Source organism: Gymnodraco acuticeps, unplaced genomic scaffold (assembly GCF_902827175.1).
Source record: "Gymnodraco acuticeps unplaced genomic scaffold, fGymAcu1.1, whole genome shotgun sequence".
Taxonomy (NCBI): domain Eukaryota; kingdom Metazoa; phylum Chordata; class Actinopteri; order Perciformes; family Bathydraconidae; genus Gymnodraco; species Gymnodraco acuticeps.
Genome location: NW_022991953.1, coordinates 25,554 through 49,366, shown reverse-complemented (window position 1 = coordinate 49,366; position 23,813 = coordinate 25,554). Strand labels below are relative to the sequence as shown.

Genomic DNA, 23,813 nt, shown 5'->3' with positions numbered 1-23,813 from the left:
AACAGCTCTTTGAAATGGAATGGAACCACGGCAGACTTTCCAAAACTGGGTTGCGGTCGGATAATCCAAAAATCAGCTCCTAACGTCTAACCCTATCGTCTATTCCTTGACCTCTGAGTGAAACGTCACGGGGTTAAGGGATAGTGGATAGGAGAATTCAAAAGGACTTAGGAGACGAGACTGCGGTACTTTAGAGAATCCGGCCCTGTCTCAGGTCGACTATTTTCATTTCCTCGCTCCTCGGTCCTCGGTCTCACCGGAAGTTGATTTGTCTGTGCCATCTTGAGTACCGTCCCATGGTTCTTATTTCTGCCGGAGGAGCGAGGAGCGATAACGGAGGAGCGATAACCGAGGAACCATCAGACCATCCTTTGATGAAATCCTCAGATACTCGCCCCGCCCCCTTACTGTGTATCGCTCACTGATTGGACGATGCCGTGCATGCACTGATCTGATGCTTCTTGACATGAGAGCAGTTTCCCAGCGGAGTGAAGAAAATACATGAACCTCACGGGAGTCACTCTTCAGTTTATACCGTGTTTTGTTTCAATGAATGTTAATCTAACTGGGTTTTGATAGATAACATATCTGTTTTTCTTCTCTCAATTATTTGTATTTCTATTGTGCACTCTAATCAATATTAATCAAACTAATGTTCGTTTATACATTTTAAGAATGGCATTTATCTTTTTTGAGAATGAGTTCTTATTTTATTTCATGTATTTGGATCTACAACAGATGATACAAATGTTTGTGTCAGTAAATGTGTGGTGGGGGTGTTTGTGAAAACAATGGGGACAGAGCTGCTGTCAGACGATCAGCTGTGCGGCGTCATCACAAACGGACGTCGCTTCACGTGACGCTCCTAAGGAAAGGACGTCCCATTGCTCTTAAAACTAATTTCCCTGCTTCTCGTGGTTTCCTTGCGTCTCTCCAAGCTTCCCTGGTGGGAGGGACTAGTCGCAGGGAAACGACGCAAGTGAGGGACGCAAGGATTCCATTTAACCGACCTGAGACTGAGGCTGCAGTCGAATAGTCCATTTAGCTTAGGAACCTTCCTAACGGAGTGAAATGACCCGGAAGTCCCTCAGTGGCAGCCATGATAAGTGCCGTTCGAATTCTCTAAATGAAAGGAAAGGAGGTTTCAAACTTCCTTTATAACCTCCTTTAGCTTAGGAACCACTGGACCTCCCTAACCGAAAGGAGAGGAGAAAATGCTGCCCCACAATGCCTTGCAGCCGCAGCATTTGACGTCACACAACAGTCGGCCGTTCACGGAAACAAACGATTATGACCGAGAAATGATATCATGAACGTTACGGTGCTTATTAAGCTTTTTAAAACGTATGTGGTAAGTTGCCAAAGTGCTTTGTTCTGAACGTTCATCAGTATTATAATCAAAAAGAGAAATATGAACGTTAGTTTTTACTGAAATGATCAAATAAAGTCAACATTTCACAGTCTTTACTGAGCTGTGTGGGGTTTGTTCAACTTTTAAAAGATGTTTGAATGGTGATATACACAGTGATAGATGTTAAGGACTAACGTTTATAATAAATACATCTGTATTGAATTTAAGATCTTTTCATACAATCATACGTATTGGGATCATTTGTATTAATGTGGACCGGAGGGAGAGGGTGACGAGCATAAGTTTCACTTTCCTTTTTATTTCAATTCCAACTTTGGTCATGAAGAATGTTTCTCTGTTGTCCACGTTCATAAAGCATAAAGCAACAGCATCAGAGCACGGTGCAGAGTCTCTAGATGAGTTTACAGTAGTCCCTCGTTCTTATTAAACATCCATGTTGTAGTCCGCTGTATAGAAAACTGTAGTTTCCATAGTTTCCCCACAGCAGCAGACGCACATTCAGGACGTCCGCTGGCGCATCATAAACACGTCGGATAGTGAAAGTGCATTCGGATTCTCTAAAGTACCGCAGTCTTTTCTCCTAAATCCTTTAGAATTCTCCTATCCACTATCCCTTAACCCCGTGACGTTTCACTCAGAGGTCAAGGAATAGACGATAGGGTTAGACGTTAGGAGCTGATTTTTAAACTATCCGAACACAACCGGGGCCTCCGACTGCTAAATTTACAGACCACTCTTTCCCCATGTAAGTCAATGGGAAAAAGTGTTTCCGGGCATGGCAACCAAACGGATATGCAGTACCGCCGTTTGGCCACCACGAATATTTTCATCTGAGTCCGGCGCACTTCCTTGGGGCCTGGGAGAACCGGGATAACTGGAAGCGACGATGGAGGGCTCGCCTGAGGACGACCTAGAGAGAGAGAGATACCCCCAACTTTTTTTTCTTATTCAAAAGAAGACCTTAACTTAATGTATTCTTTAATGTTTAAATAAAGCCTTATTAGTTTGTCTGTTTTGCACATCCTCTTATTAATATCTTTGGACGTCCTGCACTAAACTGTTTTATTGTAGAGATCACTACAGTATCTTCTTGATATTTTCTATTCTATATTTCTATCATTGACCTTCTACTTTCCCCCTATTTTGTATGTAGGCTACTCTTAATATTTAAATGTTTTCATCAAATATAACATTCAACAACAAAATTCAATAACGTGCTTTAACCACTAGGCGGTGTGGGTTAAAAAACCAGTGGTCTAGTTAATAAAACATAATAATTAGGGCCGGGACTTTAACGCGTTAATTAAGATTAATTAATTACACAAAAATTAACGCGTTAAAAAAATTAACGCATTTTAATCGCACTTATTTTTGCACCGCGGAACGTTTCTCACTGGATGAGTTTCAGGCGTACCGATTATACTGGAGCACCAACTAACGTTCATGACTTCAGACAACAACAAACCACAGTGAACAACAGTGGGAAATGTTGTTTTAAAAAACGGACGGATGGAAGCGTCGATAAGAGCACGGTTGTGTGCAAATTATGCAAAAAGGAATTCGCATATCACCGCAGCACATCAAGCCTCAAGTATCACCTCAATGCAAAACATATAGCAGCTAGCGTGAAAGCTAGCGTGGACATTAGCCTCTTTTATCGCGTTCACACCAAAAAGAGCTGGTACTAAAATTAGTTCATGAGAACCTTTTTACCCCCACGAAAGTCCCTGCTAGAGAGCAGAGAGCTGCTAGAGAGCAGGGACTTTCGTACGGCTCTCTTGTGAGAAAAGAGCTATATTTCTGATTGGCTGGGCGGATTGCAAACCACGCCCCGTAAAACTCCCAAAAAGTTTTGTGAAGCCGCCATTTTATTATCCTCGCATTAGCATTATTAGCATTAGCCCAGCGCAGAAACGCAGAGATACTAACTTATGGCAACACAAAATAAAACATGGGAGCGGTGGAGATGAGGAGGTGTCGGCGTTCTGGCGATTTACTCGGAAGGCTTCAGTAGAAGCTGCTGGGACTCCCAGCAGCTTCTACTGAAGCCAGTCCCCAACTCCGAGGACTTTGGGCGGCAGTATACGCCGTGAAGTGGTTTGCGGCATGCCAGTAAACCCAAAGCAGAAGAAGAAGAAGTGACGTCAGCGGCTTCATTTGCCTAATCCACCCCCAGGTTCAAAGAGTTCTCATGAACTAAGTTATCATGAACTTTTGTGGGAAAAGTACTGCGGTGTGAATGCGCCTAATGGTATACTAAAATCCATGTGAAAAAAATTGCTTCTCACTGTTCTCAGGTCAAATATTTATATGTGATTAAAAATGCGATTAATTTCGATTAATTAATTACAAAGCCTCTAATTAATTAGATTAATTTTTTTAATCGAGTCCCGGCCCTAATAATAATATCAGCTATTGAAATTGGATTTAGTTTTACTGGTATTTGGACTGCACCAACACTGCTATGCTTGGTGTTTTGGGAAAAGCTATCCTATAGTGCCAGGGTCCCAATTGAGCTTACACGTCTTCTCCAACCAAACACCTGTCTTGGATAACCCCCCCCCGGTAGCCTGTGGTGTGGATGGGGACGTCCTGCCATGTTTACAGCAATATAGTGACCAATAGATGCTTCACAACGCTGGAGGGCCAGCAGCGAGCCAACTGGAGGCAGAGAGTGATCGTGGAATCATCTCCGGCTGTGGAGCTCGCCCCTGACTGGGATGATGATTAAGTAAACCCAACCCAACCCCCCCCCCCTCCTTCACTTGGCATACAGATCTCTGGGTGGACTTAGTTGCCTCCTGGAACATTAATCCATAGCTTCCACATTTACCTTCCTCTTGTCCTTCTTCTCCTCCTTCTTGGTGAAGACGGTGTGGACCCACCAGATCTTGGTGAACATGCTGCCATAAGCCAGGCTGAAACCCAGACCCAGCAGCCAGAGGCGGAACTAGCAAAGAGGAAAATATATGAAAGACGGTATAATTAAACTGATTAATAAATCAAACAGATTAATCAAATCAGCTCTTCAGTCATGCAGCCACATTAAGCCCTGTTTGAGTTTCATAGCCCTTCAGAAATGACCTTGAAATGAACATAAGCTCCAAAGCTGTGCTCCGTAATACAGCATTGTACGTCTACCTCTACTGTAGCACTCAGCTATCAGCTGACCACATGAGGTACAGTGTGAGCTTAAAGACTTGAAAAAACAGAATAGTTCTGGGGTTAAAACTAAATGTTTTCTTCCTTTGCGTAAAGGATTTGGTTTGGCTCTGATCTTATTTCTGGGGGAATGAAACGTTCACATGTAACAAGAGCTAGGGGGACTGAACTAGTTTACCAAAAGTATCCCTACCTTGCAGTCATTTTATGGTCTGAACTGTAATTTATTGAATACAAATTGTTTCCTGAATAGGGATACAGGTGAACTGCATGAATGCCAACACCACGTTTATCCTGGTGCCAGGCATGTGAGTCACCCTCCACATCTAGTTTTAGTTTAGGGATGACTAAAATAGATCTGGTATTGTGCCTCTTGATGGATGTTTCACCTAAGTGGGAAAACAACTGACGAATCACAGCTTTATGCAGGATCAGGAACAGGGATGCCCTCTTCCTAGCTTAATCATTCACATAATTGTTAGCTTTTTAGCCACCTGCACAAAATGTCAAATCAGAAAAAGGCCACAAAAAAGCGACAACTTTGATGAGATGGACAGGTTGCATAGGTTGAGAGATAACAACATTTAAATTAGCATGTATTTCTGACTGCCATGAAAAACGTCAGGGTTAATTGCTCTTAGCGATCATTACCTCGACTCTCAGTTTCACTTGACACGCCAGTCGGGAAAATTATTGCTAAGAGCAAATTACATTACATTACATTACATTGCATTTAGCTGACGCTTTTATCCAAAGCGACTTACAATAAGTACATTCGACCAGGAAGACACAACCTTGAAGAAAACAGAATCATATAAGTACATCAGGTTTCATAGAGCCAAACATTTCAAGTGCTACTCAACTGGCTTTAGGTAAGCCAGTCCTTTATTAGTATAAAAGTGCTTCGTTAATAGTTCTAACGCTCGAAGTGGAGTCGAAAGAGATGAGTTTTCAGTTTGCGCCGGAAGATGTGCAAGCTATCTGCCGTCCTGATGTCAATGGGGAGCTCATTCCACCATCTTGGAGCCAGGACAGCAAACCCACGTGTTTTCGCCGATGGGAACTTGGGTCCCCCTCGCAGCGAGGGCGCAACGAGTCGTTTGGCTGATGCAGAGCGTAGTGCACGCGCTGGGGTGTACGGTTTAACCATGTCCTGGATGTAGGAAGGGCCAGATCCATTCGCAGCATGGTAAGCAAGTACCAGTGTCTTGAAGTGGATTCTAGCAGTTACCGGAAGCCAGTGAAGGGAGCGGAGGAGCGGAGTGGTGTGGGAGAATTTAGGAAGGTTGAAGACCAGACGAGCCGCTGCATTCTGGATGAGCTGCAGAGGTCGGATTGCACATGCAGGTAGACCAGCCAGGAGGGAGTTGCAGTAGTCTAGGCGTGAGATGACGAGAGCCTGGACCAGAACCTGAGTCGCTTTCTGAGTCAGCTGGGGACGCATCCTCCTGATGTTGTAAAGCGTGTATCTGCAGCAACGGGTTGTAGCAGCGATGTTTGCAGTGAAGGACAGGTTGTTATCTAGGGTCACACCCAGATTCCTTGCAGTCTGAGTCGGGGAAACAACTGAGGTGCCGATGTTGATTGTTAGGTCAAGAGTGGGACAATCTTTTCCCGGGAGGAAAAGCAGCTCAGTCTTGTCAAGGTTGAGCTTGAGGTGGTGAGCAGACATCCACTGAGAGATGTCAGCTAGACAAGCAGAGATGCGTGCAACAACCTGGGTCTCTGAGCGGGGAACGGACAGAATTAATTGGGTGTCATCAGCGTAGCAGTGGTAAGAAAAACCATGCGGGCTAATGACTGATCCGAGCGAGTTTGTGTACAGGGAGAAGAGGAGGGGACCAAGAACAGAGCCCTGAGGGACCCCCGTAGTTAATTGACAAGGGTCGGACTCAGACCCTCTCCAAGTCACCCTGTAGGTACGGTCTTTCAGGTATGAGGTGAGGAGGGAAAGTGCAGAGCCTGAAACTCCAAGTTTTTGGAGTTACAAATAACCCTAGAGTCACACCAATTATGATGTTCAACGCGACAGTATGTAACGCCGCCCATAAAAAAGGACCCAAAACGTCTTACGTGCAAATGGCTTCTTACCATCCATTAATACATGTATTCTTAGGCAGTGACCTCAAGTGGCCAGAGTTAGTATTACGAGGTCAACGACAAAGGATGTTACCGAGGTGTCCCATGGAAACCCAAAAGTTAACACTGAGTAACTTTACGTCAGGTTCCGTATACTTAAGCCTAACTCAACCCCTAACCCTAACCCTGAATTAAGTCCAGTACAAATCTTCTTATTTTAACACTGTTACTTAGTATTCAGAAAGAGCATCTCCAGTGTTTATGGAAACAAATGGCTTCACCAGGATATATTTGGCTTCCGGAACGTTTGGGCCAACGAGGATTGCAGCGAGAGCTTCACCATGTATCCACCATGAGTCTGAGTATTCACCTTACATTGCATGCCTCTCTCCACATTAAACCAATATTCAGTAAGTTTGAAATCCAATAATAATGTTCTTTAGCCAGTACCTGGCAGACGGCGGGGAAGTGTCTCGCGCTGACGTGCAGGCCGTCCAGGCCCAGAGGGAAGACCGCGGCCAGAGCCATCATACAGCCCACTGCAGTCATGTTGTTCAGGTAGGGCTGGGAGTTCTGGATGTACCTGCAGCAACACACACATACACACTGAGTTCTGCATTTCTAGATATGTACATGTCCAAATTACATTTTCAAAAAGGGTCAGGGGAATGTTTGGCCATTCAAATGTTTGTCTCTTGCCTTAGTGCACCCTTTCTTACTCACATAGTCCAGTCCGATCAAACTGGTCTGATAGCCAGAGATGGCAAAAGTACACACATCCTTTACTCAAGTAGAAGTACAGATACTCGTGTTTAAAAATACTCTGGTAAAAGTAGAAGTACTGACTAAACTTCTTTACTCAAGTAAAAGTAAAGAAGTATGGGCTTTGTAATGTACTTCAGTAAAAAGTACCCATACCTAGCAGCTGTTTTAAAGAGTACCTGACCTCCCTTTATATGAATAGAACAATAATGTCATTGTTAGCTAATGAATGTTTCCATGCTGAACAACGGCAACATGACAACGTTTCCATTGGTCCCTCTTCTTTAGAGAAGACCAGGAAATGATGGATACACGGATCGTGTTCAAATCAATAGGCACGCAATGACTCTAAAGAATAATGATCACGCCACCAAACACACATTCAGACTAAAGGAACCAGCTGTTTGGAAAATGTGAGAAGTAGAAAGTACAGATATTTGTGTTCAACATGTAAGAAGTAGAAAGTACAGGTATTTGTGTTCAACATGTAAGAAGTAGAAAGTACAGGTATTTGTGTTCAACATGTAAGAAGTAGAAAGTACAGGTATTTGGGTTCAACATGTAAGAAGTAGAAAGTACAGGTATTTGTGTTCAACATGTAAGAAGTAGAAAGTACAGGTATTTGTGTTCAACATGTAAGAAGTAGAAAGTACAGGTATTTGGGTTCAACATGTAAGAAGTAGAAAGTACAGGTATTTGAGTTCAACATGTAAGAAGTAGAAAGTACAGGTATTTGTGTTCAACATGTGAGAAGTAGAAAGTACAGGTATTTGTGTTCAACATGTGAGAAGTAGAAAGTACAGGTATTTGGGTTCAACATGTAAGAAGTAGAAAGTACAGGTATTTGTGTTCAAAATGTAAGAAGTAGAAAGTACAGGTATTTGTGTTCAACATGTAAGAAGTAGAAAGTACAGGTATTTGGGTTCAACATGTAAGAAGTAGAAAGTACAGGTATTTGTGTTCAAAATGTAAGAAGTAGAAAGTACAGGTATTTGTGTTCAAAGTGTAAGAAGTAGAAAGTACAGGTATTTGTGTTCAAAATGTAAGAAGTAGAAAGTACAGGTATTTGTTTTCAAAATGTAAGAAGTAGAAAATACAGGTATTTGTGTTCAAAGTGTAAGAAGTAGAAAGTACAGGTATTTGTGTTCAAAATGTAAGAAGTAGAAAGTACAGGTATTTGTGTTCAAAATGTAAGAAGTAGAAAGTACAGGTATTTGTGTTCAAAATGTAAGAAGTAGAAAGTACAGGTATTTGTGTTCAAAGTGTAAGAAGTAGAAAGTACAGGTATTTGTGTTCAAAATGTAAGAAGTAGAAAGTACAGGTATTTGTTTTCAAAATGTAAGAAGTAGAAAGTACAGGTATTTGTGTTCAAAATGTAAGAAGTAGAAAGTACAGGTATTTGTGTTCAAAATGTAAGAAGTAGAAAGTACAGGTATTTGTGTTCAAAATGTAAGAAGTAGAAAGTACAGGTATTTGTGTTCAAAGTGTAAGAAGTAGAAAGTACAGGTATTTGTGTTCAAAATGTAAGAAGTAGAAAGTACAGGTATTTGTTTTCAAAATGTAAGAAGTAGAAAGTACAGGTATTTGTGTTCAAAATGTAAGAAGTAAAATAAAAAGTCGTCAGAAAAATAAGTAGTGGAGTAAAGTACTGATACCAGACAAATTAACAAAGTAACAAAGTATTTGTACTCTATTACTTCCCACCTCTGCTTATAGCTCAGCCTCTAATCCATACCTAGTAAGTCTGAGCTTTTTTACCTGACATTGCTGTTGTAGATGTTAAAGGTGAGGCAGACGATTCCCAGCAGGATTCCCAACCCAGCGAAGACCGACACAGACACGAAGATGTTCTGGGACAGGTAGCGGAACTCCTCGATGACCACTGTTTGGTCTGCAGGGGGGCCGGGGCCTGGAGACACAGAGGAGGCTGTGAGAGGGAGGAGGAGACTGTATGGGAAGAAGGGATGAGGTGAACACATCCCATGTTTCCTGTCTCTGCTTCATTGTGTTTCAGTGCAGTTTCCAGCCGTGCCGCAGCCTAATGGCGCATTTCCACTGCAGCGCGTAGCACGGTTTAAGCGTGCCGTGCCAAACCCGGCCCGTTTTTTGTTGCGCTAGGGGTAGTTCCGGCTAATGGGTACTTTTTCACAGTTTTTCTGGCTCTCCAAAATCCAGGTTCTTTCCGGGCCAACAACCGGGCTGAATATACTAAACTAGAGAGAGAGAATCGCTGGCAAGGGGGCTACAACTACAACAAAATGAACATATTTGACCGTGATTTAATTGTAATACACGTTTCAAAGTGATGCCGAAGTAACAACATACTGATACCGGTTAGTAAAAACCATGAATTAATGCTTTGACAAGTCTGCAGACGAAACACCTTTTAAAATGCGTGTTTTCTGAATGGAGATCGGCTAAGCTAACGTTGTATATGCTCCGACCGTCCTCACTCACAACAATGGCCTACAGTCATAAATAAAGCAGCGACTGTATTTGCCATGACACAGGCAGTCTGTGGTTTGTACTTGTTTAACTTCAGTCTAGTTTCTGAACAGATATGAGGAGCTGTGAGCTCTGAGTGCTAACAGCTAACAGCTGATGTTGGTTTTGTGTTTCGCATTGAAGATGAAGTCATGGCTCCGCCAACACTGCGTTACTATAGTTACTGCCCCAGCTACTAAACTGTAATGGAAACGCAGCATAAAGTGAGCCTGTTCCTACCAAGGCCTACCTATACCGTACTAAGCCGTGGAAGGCCCTGCAGTGGAAATGTCCCCTTTGTGATTGTTGTGAATCACACACAGTCACTTAGTGCGGCTCTATTACCAAGGTTCATTTAGCGTTCACATCGCAACCGACTCTGACGGGTGCACAGACAGGGTTCAGAACTGAGAGACACTTTCACTCTTCAGTTGATTTCACTCATTGACCTCCACTTTGCATTATTCATGAGCCATTTTCCAATTTTACCAAGAAACATTTGAATAATAGAGTGCAAGGCCTGCTCAATGATGCACAATTTTCATTTGAATAAGGCAGTGACAAACCTGAGAAATGAATCACCATATGATAGCCTACGCATTTGTGTCAAATAATTATATTAGCGATGATCTTTTTTTTCTTCTTTTGAAGCAAAATGATACTTTAACTGGATTCTGTAGCACAACCCTGTCTTTTTAATGAAAACAAATTATGATGTTTTACTTGTCTTATCTTTGCATTGTTTCAAATTCATTTTGAACAAATGAGAATGAAAACCTTTTCATTGAAGTACTACGTTGTTTGGAGCAGAGGAGGAATTGAACAGTGAGTGACAGCAGTTAGTTGTAATGAGAACTCAATGGAATGGTGGACAGCAACTATAATGGAAGAACAATTAAATAAATCGTTTTCTAACTAAAGACGTGCATTTTCATAGAAGAAGTCTAAAATCCAACTTTTAAATAAAAACCAAACCCTCAATGGGTAGATCGGGTTACTTCCATTAAAAAAAACATGATGTGTTCTTAACAGAGCATCAGATTTAGTATCTAGTAAGTCTGCTGATGTGGAGTGGATTATTGTATGAATGTAAATATTTACAGTGTTTATATCTAGCGTCTAGGCTTCAACCGTGTCTCTTTCCACAGCAAACACAAAGAAAGAAATTGGGAGTTAATTGTATTCCAATATTTATGGTTTTTTTCTGACTACATGTAGATCCAGGCCAGCCAGAGTTCAAAGTCATGCTAAAGCTGCATTCACATGATATGCTATTTGCTCTTTGCTCACCATGAGGTTGGCATAGACTTCACATTTGTTGATACTAGCTATCTGTGCCTGGCCATCAAGTGGCTTCAAAACATATATACACTGAACAAAAATATAAATGCAACACTTTTTTTTTGCTCCCATTTTTCATGAGATGAACTCAAAGATCTAAAACATTTTCTATATACACAAAATAACCATTTATCTCAAATATTGTTCACAAATCTGAAAAAATCTGTGATAGTGAGCACTTCTCATTTGCCGAGATAATCCATCCCACCTCACAGGTGTGGCATATCAAGATGCTGATTAGACAGCATGATTATTGCACAGGTGTGCCTTACGGCCCGTCTACACTACAGGCATCGAAAAAAGCTTTCAACGCTTCGCCCATTCACTTGAATGGGGTGACGTAGTTGATTTTGAATCTTCGCCGAACTGCATTGTGGGGAGCGGAGCGTGGCTTTGCAAGCATCGCGAGCATCAAAAGTTGAGCAATGTTCAACTTTTGAGGCTCGATGCTTGGCATCAGTCAATCAAATCCCGTTTATGCAAATCCCTCCAGTACAAGCGCTAGCCAATCAAACCGCGTGCAAGCTGGGAGAGCCAGACCGCAGTTCATTTCCTCATATTCCAAACGAGAAATTACGGTAGCAAATCACCCGGTTCTTTACGACCAGAACTATTTACCGGGATACAAACCGGAGGAACCAGGCATGGAGGGAGGTGGCAGAGACAGTGGGTGAAACTGGTAGGTTTTCGTCTGTTTGGGGATTTTATATCCAGTTTACTTCGTTTTAACATTGCTATTGCTTTGTATGTCGGGGACGGGAGATTCATGTGATTGGTTGTTGGTCGCTTTTGGCGTGAGAAATCGCCAAGCCGCAGACACGCCCAGCTTCAAGATTTTGTTATGCCTGTAGTGTAGACGGGCCGTTAGGCTGGCCACAATAAAAGGCCACTCTGAAATGTTCAGTTTTATCACACAGCACAATGCCACAGATGTCAAGTTTTGAGGGAGCGTGCAATTTGCATGCTGACAGCATGCATGTCCACCAGAGCTGTTGCCCGTGAATTGAATGTTCATTTCTCTACCATAAGCCGTCTCCAAAGGCGTTTCAGAGAATTTGGCAGTACATCCAACCGGCCTCACAACCGCAGACCACGTGTAACCACACCAGCCCAGGACCTCCACATCCAGCATGTTCACCTCCAAGATCGTCTGAGACCAGCCACTCGGACAGCTGCTGCAACAATCGGTTTGCATAACCAAAGAATTTCTGCACAAACTGTCAGAAACCGTCTCAGGGAAGCTCATCTGCATGCTCGTCGTCCTCATCGGGGTCTCGACCTGACTCCGGTTCGTCGTCGTAACCGACTTGAGTGGGCAAATGCTCACATTCGATGGCGTCTGGCACATTGGAGAGGTGTTCTCTTCACGGATAAATCCCGGTTTTCACTGTTCAGGGCAGATGGCAGACAGCGTGTGTGGCGTTGTGTGGGTGAGCGGTTTTCTGATGTCAATGTTGTGAATCGAGTGGCCCATGGTGGTGGTGGGGTTATGGTATGGGCAGGCATATGTTATGGACGACGAACACAGGTGCATTTTATTGATGGCATTGTGAATGCACAGAGATACCGTGACGAGATCCTGAGGCCCATTGTTGTGCCATTCATCCACGACCATCACCTCATGTTGCAACATGATAATGCACGGCGCCATGTTGCAAGGATCTGTACACAATTCCTGGAGGCTGAAAACATCCCAGTTCTTGCATGGCCAGCATACTCACCGGACATGTCACCCATTGAGCATGTTTGGGATGCTCTGGATCGGCGTATACGACAGCGTGTTCCAGTTCCTGCCAATATCCAGCAACTTGGCACAGCCATTGAAGAGGAGTGGACCAACATTCCACAGGCCACAATCAACAACCTGATCAACTCTATGCGAAGGAGATGTGTTGCACTGCGTGAGGCAAATGGCGGTCCCCCCAATAAAGCAAACCCCCCCCCCAATAAAGCAAAACCCCCCCCAATAAAGCAAAACTGCACGTTTCAGAGTGGCCTTTTATTGTGGCCAACCTAAGGCACACCTGTGCAATAATCATGCTGTCTAATCAGCATCTTGATATGCCACACCTGTGAGGTGGGATGGATTATCTCGGCAAAGGAGAAGTGCTCACTATCACAGATTTTTTCAGATTTGTGAACAATATTTGAGATAAATGGTTATTTTCTGTATATAGAAAATGTTTTAGATCTTTGAGTTCATCTCATGAAAAATGGGAGCAAAAACAAAAGTGTTGCATTTATATTTTTGTTCAGTGTATATATATATACTTTACTTACTACATCATGATATACCTATCTATCAATCTCTCTTTAACATAGTGTTCAGCTCAACATATTAGCCCAGATGAAACTTCAGCAAAGACTGCATAAATGACTTCAGTTTCCTGGATCTCTGGTTGTTTGTGTTATCTAAAATATCAGACGCCAAATGACTCAAGTGTCCATGCCTGGCCGACATATCCAAACCACGGTTTGTATTTGCACTTATTGCTACTGAGATGCAGATATCTGTCAAGACAAACCCCTTACCCATGAAGGGTAGTCTGAATCTTAGTCAAAACATAATTTCAGAATCTAGAATTAGGGCTTTGACAAAATGATTTAAAACGCTTTGCACAGCAATTTGAATTAACAATGATGCCGATTTAGATATCTGCAAACATTATGTACTACGAGTGTATAGTTTAGATCACAATACACACTGAGTACAAAGATGGTGGTCTGCCCTGGATTTAGGGGGAAGGAAGTGGGGAAGGGGCCATTGCCCTTTACCCTGCTGGCCTGATTGGTGTTCGGGCTGGTTCGATCCAATCACATAACTGTCTCTAGTCTTATTTAGTTCTTCTTTCTTTTTTAAATACTCTGCCACTTTCCTAAACTAAAGCAGGATTTAGTTTCCATTGAATTTACATTCCATTTACACCATGGGCTCTGCATGACAGAGTGTTAGAATAGGAGTGTGTGTGTGCATCAGTTTCTTTTTTTGTATGATTTATTTATGAGCACAACAGACATACAATACACCTCCTACATGGAGTGAGATTGATACACAGTTGAATACTGTGGTACAAGGTATCAACAAAGAGACAGTTTACCCCCAACTGAGGCCAGTGGGTAGGACACCAAACAGGGCGAGTAATGGTGAGGGTCGGATATTGGCAGATGTGATGGCTGAGAGGGAGTCAAAAACACAAGCCCAGAAAGGAGCAAGGGTGGGGCAATACCAGAACATATGACTGAGATTGGCAGGTCCTTGATGACATTAGTCACAGTTTGAGTCAATGTCAGGGTAGATAGCTAACCTACATTTAGACCAGTGAACTCTGTGGACCACTTTGCACTGTAAAACTCCATGGCGAGCACAGATAGACGATGAGTGGACCCAACTCAGAGCATGCTCCCAGGTGGCAGGGTCTATATCCTCACCAAGCTCCTCAGACCAAGCATTACGCAAAGAATCAGAGGTTGTTAACTGATTTTTGAGAAGAGTATTATACAGTATGGAAATTGAACCTTTGCGATTAGGGTTAACATCAAGTATTGTATCAACAAGAGTAGAAGGAGGGAGGGCAGGGAAGCCAGGAAAATGATTGCGAACAAAATTGCGGACTTGCAAATATCTAAAGAAATGAGTGCGCTGCAAATTGAAAGCTTGAGTTAGCTGGTCGAAGGAAGCAAATATGCCACTGATGTAAAGCTGTTTTATTGAAGCAATCCCTAGGTCTTTCCAGATCAAAAAAGCCCTGTCAATGACTGACGGAGTAAACAGAGGGTTAGAATGTACTGGGGCAGAGACAGGTGTTGTCTGTAGCCCAAAGTGCCGCCTGAACTGATTCCAGATTTTAAGGCAGCTTTTCACTACAACACTCCTGGAGTGTGAAGTTGGTGACGATGTTGGGGGGAGGCACAGCAGGGACAACAGAGAAGAGGGACTACATGAGGCTTCTTCAACCTGCAGCCATGATGGAGGCTGGCTGCTGGTGTGACACCAGTACAATATTGTTCTAATGTTTGCAGCCCAATAGTAAAGCAAGAAGTTGGGTAGAGCAAGGCCACCCAACTGTTTAGGCTTTTGTAAAATGTCTTTTTTGATTCTAGGGGTGCTTTTGTTCCAAATAAATGGTGAGATTACGCTATCAAGAGAGTGGAAAAAGTGTTTGGGGAGGAAAATAGGTATACACTGGAATAGATATAAGAACTTGGGCAGCACATTCATTTTAATACAATTTATACGACCAGCGACAGACAGAGGTAAGAGTGACCAACGATGGATGTCTTGGGACAGCCTAGCTAAGAGAGGGGAAAAGTTACGTTCAAATAGTTCTGAATAGTTTTTAGTTACACATACACCCAAATATTTAAAGTGCTCCAGCGATGTTCTGAATGGTAACTCGGAGAGGGGATGGGCTATGGCTGCTGCATTAACTGTCACAAGTTCGCTTTTATGCAGATTCAATTTATAACCTGAGATTAGCTTCTGAAGCTTGAGCAGTGACAGAAGCCTCCGGCAGAGCAGCTGATCTGTGAGTCCTGGCATGTTTGAATGAGATGTTAATACTGTGATGTCACGGGGTCTTAGAGTCACAACGGTTTAACCAAGCGAAGAAGGACAAGAGCTGGATCCATGTTTATGGAGAAAAGGAGATCTGAGCCGTGTCTCCCCCTCTCATCATGGGCAACACAAGATCACGGTGAACGAAATAGACAAGCTAACGACGTTAGCCAGAAGCCAGACGGATTATCTGGAGCAGGGATGGGCAACTTGGATGGTGGTAGGGGCCACATAATTGATGTACTGGCCACCAGGGGGCCGCAGATTCACTTGGAACACACACACATACACAAATTCCATATGTAATTATTAACAAATATACTAAGTCTGACATCTTCATTGACATTTTACAATCTTTCAGGGACCATCCTCTAATAAACTCACTAAACAAATATCAGTTCACAGAAATGTTATTTAATTTTTACAAGTGGCATGTTTGTATTGAACAGGTTATTTAACAGTGGAATAAAACTATTTTAAACTATTGGAAAGCATGGAAAATGTGTGTGCATTAAGATTAACCATTGATATGACATAAGCATGAAGTCATGAACACTAACCCAGGCATTAGTTGTCTAACTTGAACCTAAGACACTTGTAGCCTCTCTCTGCTGACGCACAATAAGGGGAATGTCAACACAGACACCTGTCAACCCGCACTCTGCTGTTCCTCAGCGCCGCTCCCCCTCCCTCCCACTGAAATTATTAATGAAATGCGTATAATCATAGATAACACGGCAGGGCTGTGACAGTTTGTTTTCAAATAAACAAAGTCTTGGATTTTAGAATATTAAACTTGTTTCGTCAAATTCAGATGATAAATACAACTTTGAAGCTTGTTTTAGGCATAATTACAAGCGGTAACTTAACATCACAGCAGGCATAACAACAGCCGGTGTTTCTTGTGAGTGTTTCCCCGGGAAGCAAACACAATAGATTGGCGAAGTCACGCCCATCTACTTCCGGTCCATGGGACCTTATTTCGGAAAAATAATGTATTGAAGTCAATGGAGAGAGAAAACTTATCTTTCGATCCCGTTTGAATTGTGCCATGAATTACACATATGATGTTTGTCAATCTTAAAAAATAATTTTCATGTCAAAAAGTCACAGTTTTTCTTAAAACTGTTGAAATATAAGACTATGAAAAATACGCAACTAGATAGACTACAAATCCCAGAGTCGCGTAAATGATGTCATAACTGATGTCAAAATTGTTTTCCTCCGCTAAATATAAGAGATAGATAAGATAACTTTAACAAGATGCCTGTATGCTTAGTACCAGGTTGTTATCATACCAACATTGGGTCTTGCTCGTTCTTTCGCTTCCCGTCTGATGAAATGACCAGGAGTGGCTGGATCAAGTTAGCTACCTAGCTAGTAGCTAGCACGTTAGTTAGCACTACAGCCTTAGCCTTGTCATTTATTATTATTTATTAGCCTTAACATGAAGTAACCCAAAATGTTTAACAGTAAGAGTAGTAGTCATATTTCGTGAACCCTTTGAAGAGTGCTGTCACACCGGTGTGATCATTCTATAATACACCATTTAAGTCCGGGGGAGAAATGCTAACGCTACATTGGCGATCTTTTGTACTTCATGCTATCTGCACATCTGACATTAAACATTAAAAAGACCAGGCAGTTCAGAGAGAATCAAAGGAAGGCAGGTAGGCAGCTTTGCATGACATTCTTCTGGACGTGTTTCATTGTGGTGATAGTGAGGGTAGTCAATCGTTTTGTTTACAAGACAGTAGTGACGGCCATCTTGGTGACGTGTGTTGTTGTAAGACCAGAGATGTAGTTCATTGACCGTTTCACACAAAAAAATTGTTACTTCACAGTTTTACGATACATTTTTTTTTTTTTGACAGGCAAAATTATCTTTTAAATTGACAAACATCATATGTGTAATTCGTGGCACAATTCAAACGGGAATGAAAGATAATCTTTCTCTCTCCATTGACTTCAATACATAATTTTTCCGAAATAAGGTCCCATGGAGGTCCACCGGAAGGGGAGGGACTTCGCCACTCTATACACACAAACGCGTCACAGATTCGTTCGCGGTATTTGGCTGCTGAACAAAGTCATGTACGTAGCTCGCCACGTAACTAGGAGTCTAGTGGACGGTATCAGTACTACAAGTAAAAATGAATAAATAAAAACATTTGAATTTTTTTAATTAATACGTTGTTTATAAATTAATCTGAGGGCCACAAAAAGAGGAGGTGGGGCCGCATGCGGCCCACGGACCGCCATTTGCCCATCCCTGAGTGTAGTTTAATGTGGTTTATGGAAACATGGCTGCACAAGGAGATATCTGACGACAACTTTTCCATAGATGGCATCCGGACTGTTTGGGTTGACAGGGATTAGACCGAGAGCCAGAGTCCTGCACGGGTCTGATTTTCAAGACCCGCTCCCGCCCCGCACCCTTGACGTGCAATACCGAACCCGCCCCGCTACCAGCACATATTGCCAATTAGTTCCGCAACCCGACCTGACCCGTCGGCACAAGATCTGCAACCCGACTCGAACCAGCATATATATGAGTAGTGAAAACATGCAATTATTAACACACGCAGTTGCATATTTGTCTCAAAAAGCGTGGGATGTTGGTTATTTTCTCCATCTAGGTCTGATAACACCAAAAGCCTCCCAGATGTTGGATTTCGCTCTTGAGGAAGTGTTATTGAAAATGCTGTATTCTCCGCTAGAGCTTCACCTCAGCCATTTTGAATGTGGCGCGCTCAGCAGCAGATTAATGCGCTGCAGAGGTTATGATTATGCGCGTTCCCGCGGGGGAGAGGTCTGACGTCTGAGGATTTAAACATTAAACTAAATTATTATTATTTTAATATATTTATTATGCAACACCCGCGACCCAACCCGCATCATCTTTGTTTTACCCAGAACCGAACCCGGAAAAAAGCGTTTGAAAAAATACCACCCGCGAATCACTTTTTTGCGGACCACCCGTCGGGTACCCGACCCGATGCAGGACTCTGCAGACAGCTTCATCATGAGTCTGAGTCTTCATCATGCTATCATCATAAGCCTGAGTCTTCATCATGAGCCTGAGTCTTCATCATGTCTTCATCATGAGCCTGAGTCTTCATCATGAGCCTGAGTCTTCATCATGAGCCTGAGTCTTCATCATGTTTTCATCATGAGCCTGAGTCTTCATCATGTCTTCATCATGAGCCTGAGTCGTCATCATGAGCCTGAGTCTTCATCATGTCTTCTTCATCATGAGCCTGAGTATTCATCATGAGCCTGAGTCTTCATCATGTTGTCATCATGAGCCTGAGTCTTCATCATGTCTTCATCATGAGCCTGAGTCGTCATCATGAGCCTGAGTCTTCATCATGTCTTCATCATGAGCCTGAGTCGTCATCATGAGCCTGAGTCTTCATCATGTCTTCATCATGAGCCTGGGTCTTCACCATGAGCCTGGGTCTTCACCATGAGCCTGGGTCTTCATCATGAGCCTGGGTCTTCATCATGAGCCTGGGTCTTCACCATGAGCCTGAGTCGTCATCATGAGCCTGGGTCTTCATCATGAGCCTGAGTCGTCATCATGAGCCTGAGTCGTCATCATGAGCCTGGGTCTTCATCATGAGCCTGGGTCTTCATCATGAGCCTGAGTCTTCACCATGAGCCTGGGTCTTCATCATGAGCCTGAGTCTTCATCATGAGCCTGGGTCTTCATCATGAGCCTGAGTCTTCATCATGAGTGTCCCTGTGCCCACAAGGACTTTTATTGCCCATTTTCACTTCAACTTCTTATGTTTTATCAACATTTATTTATTTTATTCTAATATGGTGCAATTCTCCAAAAAACACCTAACACCCCCTGGGATGAATAAAGTATCTTGGTTCTGATGATCTGGGCTCCCATGTGTTGCAGGCAGCTGGTTGTTATGCAGCAGAGGATGTGTCACCTCAGAGTGATGCAGAGGATTACTTTGAGAATCTGACTTCAAAAGCACGCTGTTCATTAGTCATACAGCAGCGTTTTTTGATGTATGTCATACTCAGGCAACACAACATAAAACATGGAGGAAAAGAGGACTTTTTATAAAAAACGTGGGTACAAACGGTCTTTCATCATCATCAAGCAGAGCGTGTCTGAAGAGGCCTGTAGCGCGGTGTTAATACCTGACTGTATATTGAGGGGGACAGAGATCGCACTAGGATCATCAGAAATGATCAGGATTTACTGTATATTAAATTAAAGGATTTTAATTGCATTACTTTCCATTCTGCACACTTCCAAAAATAATAATGATCAATTAATTATTAAATAACAATTCTGGAGGCAGTATGCCGTGCAAACACAATCAAGCTCTTTATAAATGAAAGATGAATTGAACTACAGACACACATGACTAACAACTCATTTTCTTCGCCCTTTGTTATAGCACGTTTGGCCTATGACAGAGATACAATGATCAATATAAAATACGATAAGAAGATACTTTTCTGAAAGTTCAAGTCTGACATTGTTTGTTACGTAATATTACAAATAATATACATTTAATTTGGGAGTATGCTCCATATTTATTTTAACATTGATGAGTGCAAAATGAGTAACCTTATTTGATCCTGGGATCCTGTACATGGCTGCGGTCAGAGACAATGTTAATATGTTATGTTGATTAGATATCCTTCAAAGGTAGAGCAACAATATGGAGAACAGGGATTGGGTTAAGTGTTAGTCCACTCACCACAACACCTCCACAGCACCATGCCAGAGCAGTTTAAAAGACAGGAAAGAGATCCGGGATACGGAGCTGCTCCACTACCCAGCATGCTCCTGGCGACAGTTTTGTCGCAGTGGAATGGTTGAAGTGCTCTACTGATCTTGCCCAGCAACAGGAGAGCAGAGGTTGTTGTGTTGTAGCAGAGACCAGTGGTAGGCTATGTTTGGGCCAGTGATGCTTTAGCTCACAGAATTCAACATCGTTTTTTGTTTCTGCTTCACATTCCTGATTCTAGAACAAATGCCCTTCAGGAATGAGCATCTGTTTTAGTTTTGTATCTTCTTGTCAGCATAAATGCACTACAACCTGCATTTTGTTGTTCAACCATGTGTTGTGCAAGGACAACAATCAATACAATCAATGGGTACATGCAACCATGAATACATGCAATACATACAGCGATGCTGTTGATGATGATGATGATGATGAGGACGATGATGATGCTGCAGTGACTGATACCTTGGCAAGATGTATTACCTCATAGAAACATTAAAATAAATACATAGTGGATGAAATTCACTGAACGCACAGTTCAACACCGTAAGATGGGTAACACCAATTTAAAATATTCCTGAAAAATTGCCAGATCACAAGAAAAATGGAACTAGTAGCGTAGAAATAATAGGGATTCATTAACTGCACTCTACTTTGGCTATCGAACCTAAGAGATTACATTTAAATAAAATACTTTATTAAGACTTATACATTTGGGGCACCGCTCTTTATTAAAAGAGGAAATATGATCGCATATATCATGAATAAAGTCTTATAATAGGTTGGATTTCACTCAGACTTCATTTAAAAACACACAAAAACAAGTAAACAGTTTCTTTATAAAATAAGTATTTATTCACTACTAAAGATACATAGATGACTAAATTAAAACAAGTGAAAAATGAACAACAATGAATGGTGAATGTATAGAAGTACAGTATGACGTTACACAATGAATGATGTACAGTCAATGAGATTGTCGTACACTTTTTCTGAAAACAATAAGTGAAATTGTAACAGTGGGATGAGTGTTCAACAGCTGAACAGATGCAGGGGGAAATTGGTTTGAGACACTACTAAATCTTACTCTATAAAAATCCCATTTTGAACTATGTGCAACCTGGAGAAAAGGTCATGAGGCCACGAGAAACATTATAAATCATCCTCTTAGAAACATGGATATTGCTACCAAATGTAATTGAGATATTGCAAGTAGTTGCGATGACAAAAAAGCTCAACTTAATAAGAAAAGGCAAACTGTCACTAATGAGTCTTTTCAGGAGTCTGAAATGTATCCAACACGGCCTACATCAGTATGTCATCATTGTGAGGATGTCAGCATGATGTTTGTATAAAGCCAAAGCACCGCAGGCTGAGCTCAGCCTCTCAGAGACACCAGCATGGCTGCAGCCTCCTGCTCCTGAAGATACCATTATAGCATTTATAGTAGCCATGATAACATTGTTATTTCCACCAATTGTTCCTCATCATCATTAGAACAGTATTTCCTTGTCAATATAGCAAATTGTTCTGCAGTTTAAAAAAAGGATCCAGAATCATAATTCCTAAAGATTATTCACAGTGCATGTGAGTGGGTATAAGTGTCTGCTGAACGCAGATTGTATCTGCATGCGTGTTGCTTACAGAGAAAATGAGAATGTGTGTGTGTGTGTGTGTGTGTGTGTGTGTGTGTGTGTGTGTGTGTGTGTGTGTGTGTGTGTGTGTGTGTGTGTGTGTGTGAGCAAGATTTCATTGGGAGAAAGTGTTCTCCAACACTAATACCTCCCCCTGCCTTTGATGGTGGAATCGGGACAGTATGTAACCATGGCGACTGCCCCATAATGGTTGCCAAGGCAATGTGAGAGGCAGCGATGCAGCAGTGGTTGTCAAGGAGACCGAAAGAATGAGGAAGGAGATTGTGGACAAATACTGGGAAAGCAAGGTGGGAGAGTGAGGATGAGAGGGAGAGAGATAGAAAGAGCCGAGGAGATGAAGGAGGGATTAGGGAAGAATGGATGAAGACATACATGGGAGGTAGAAGAGAAGGAAACCGGGTAATGTGGAAAGAGATAGAGGGATTTGGGGAAGTGGACTTTTACACATCAGCAAGTAGCAACCAATTGATACTCCAGTCCTCTGCTGTGTCCCAATCCACCTACCTTAACAGACGAGCTGTTTGAGTGCATAAGTGCGTCCCAAAGCAAAGTATGGCAAAAAGCACAATGAGTGTATGTACACGTATGTACGTGTATGGTTCACTCATAATGATGCATTCACATGATACGTGAATTCCTCCTAGCTCACTGTGAGGTTGGGCACAGAGCCTTGTTATGAAAACAGCCAGTTAAGTTTCTATAGTTACCGCCCTTGCTAGTTCATGCCCCTTCATACATCTGTCATCTGATTGGTTGCACGTTGAAATGTCAGTGGAAAACAAGGTCGAAGTTTAAATCATTTTAACTTTACTGGTGTTGGAAAAAAAGCCAAGATAAATTGTGTTTATCTAGGCGGCCTGTAAAGATTTGGTCCTGCTAACGATCATTGCCAGCTAGCTAGCTAACAAGCTAACAGCAGCAGTCTGTGCAATTTAAGACAACATAAGGTTGGGCCGGCCCTATGCCAAGGGGCAGTATAGGCGAATGCTAAGGGCACATCCATCCAAGATAAAAACAAACACTATTAACGATATTTGATAAGAAAACAATTTCCCAATGTGGGATCGATAAAGTACATCTTATTATCTTATCTTAACAGAACTACGCCTACATTGCTTACAGCGCCCATAAACTATGGCGCCCCCCCCCCTAGTCAGGTAAGTTGAAGTGTGAATTTTCTGAACTAACACTTGACCTGCCGTGACAACAACAAAGACGCTAACTACCTGACGATAATTAGCCACACCATGTGGAAACAAACAAAGCTATCTGGTGCCCAGGGAAGAAACAAAAGAGAAGAGGAGGAGGAGAGACGAAAAAAAGGTACAGTAACGTTAATGTGATCATTAATCAGAAGTCAATTGAATAGCTACATTACATTACATGTCACTTGTTAGACGCTTTTATCCCAAGCGACTTACATACTCAATACTGTGGGCAATCCCCACAGGAGCACTTTGGTGCAGTTGGGTTTGAACCTGTGACCCCCTGATACCAATACCAACGCACTAACCCACTGCGCCACACGCCTCCCAGAGTTACAGAGTGATGGAACAGAGTGTTAACTTGCGATAGCAAGGTTGTTTGTTTGCTAATCAATAGTTATATTTAAAGTTAACGTCAATTACCGTTACTCACCT

General features: G+C 42.3%; 1 protein-coding gene across 1 annotated transcript in view; it reads right to left on the bottom strand.

The window, feature by feature from the left end:
• The window catches only part of LOC117535956 (gamma-aminobutyric acid type B receptor subunit 1-like), a gene marked incomplete at its 5' end in the record, with an annotated part of 74,474 nt that overhangs the window by 25,951 nt on the left and 24,710 nt on the right, over positions 1–23,813 (bottom strand). Inside the window, 3 exon segments of the mRNA XM_034200635.1 lie at positions 4,206–4,322; positions 7,064–7,196; positions 9,134–9,284. Coding sequence (XP_034056526.1) covers positions 4,206–4,322; positions 7,064–7,196; positions 9,134–9,284 — 401 coding nt within the window.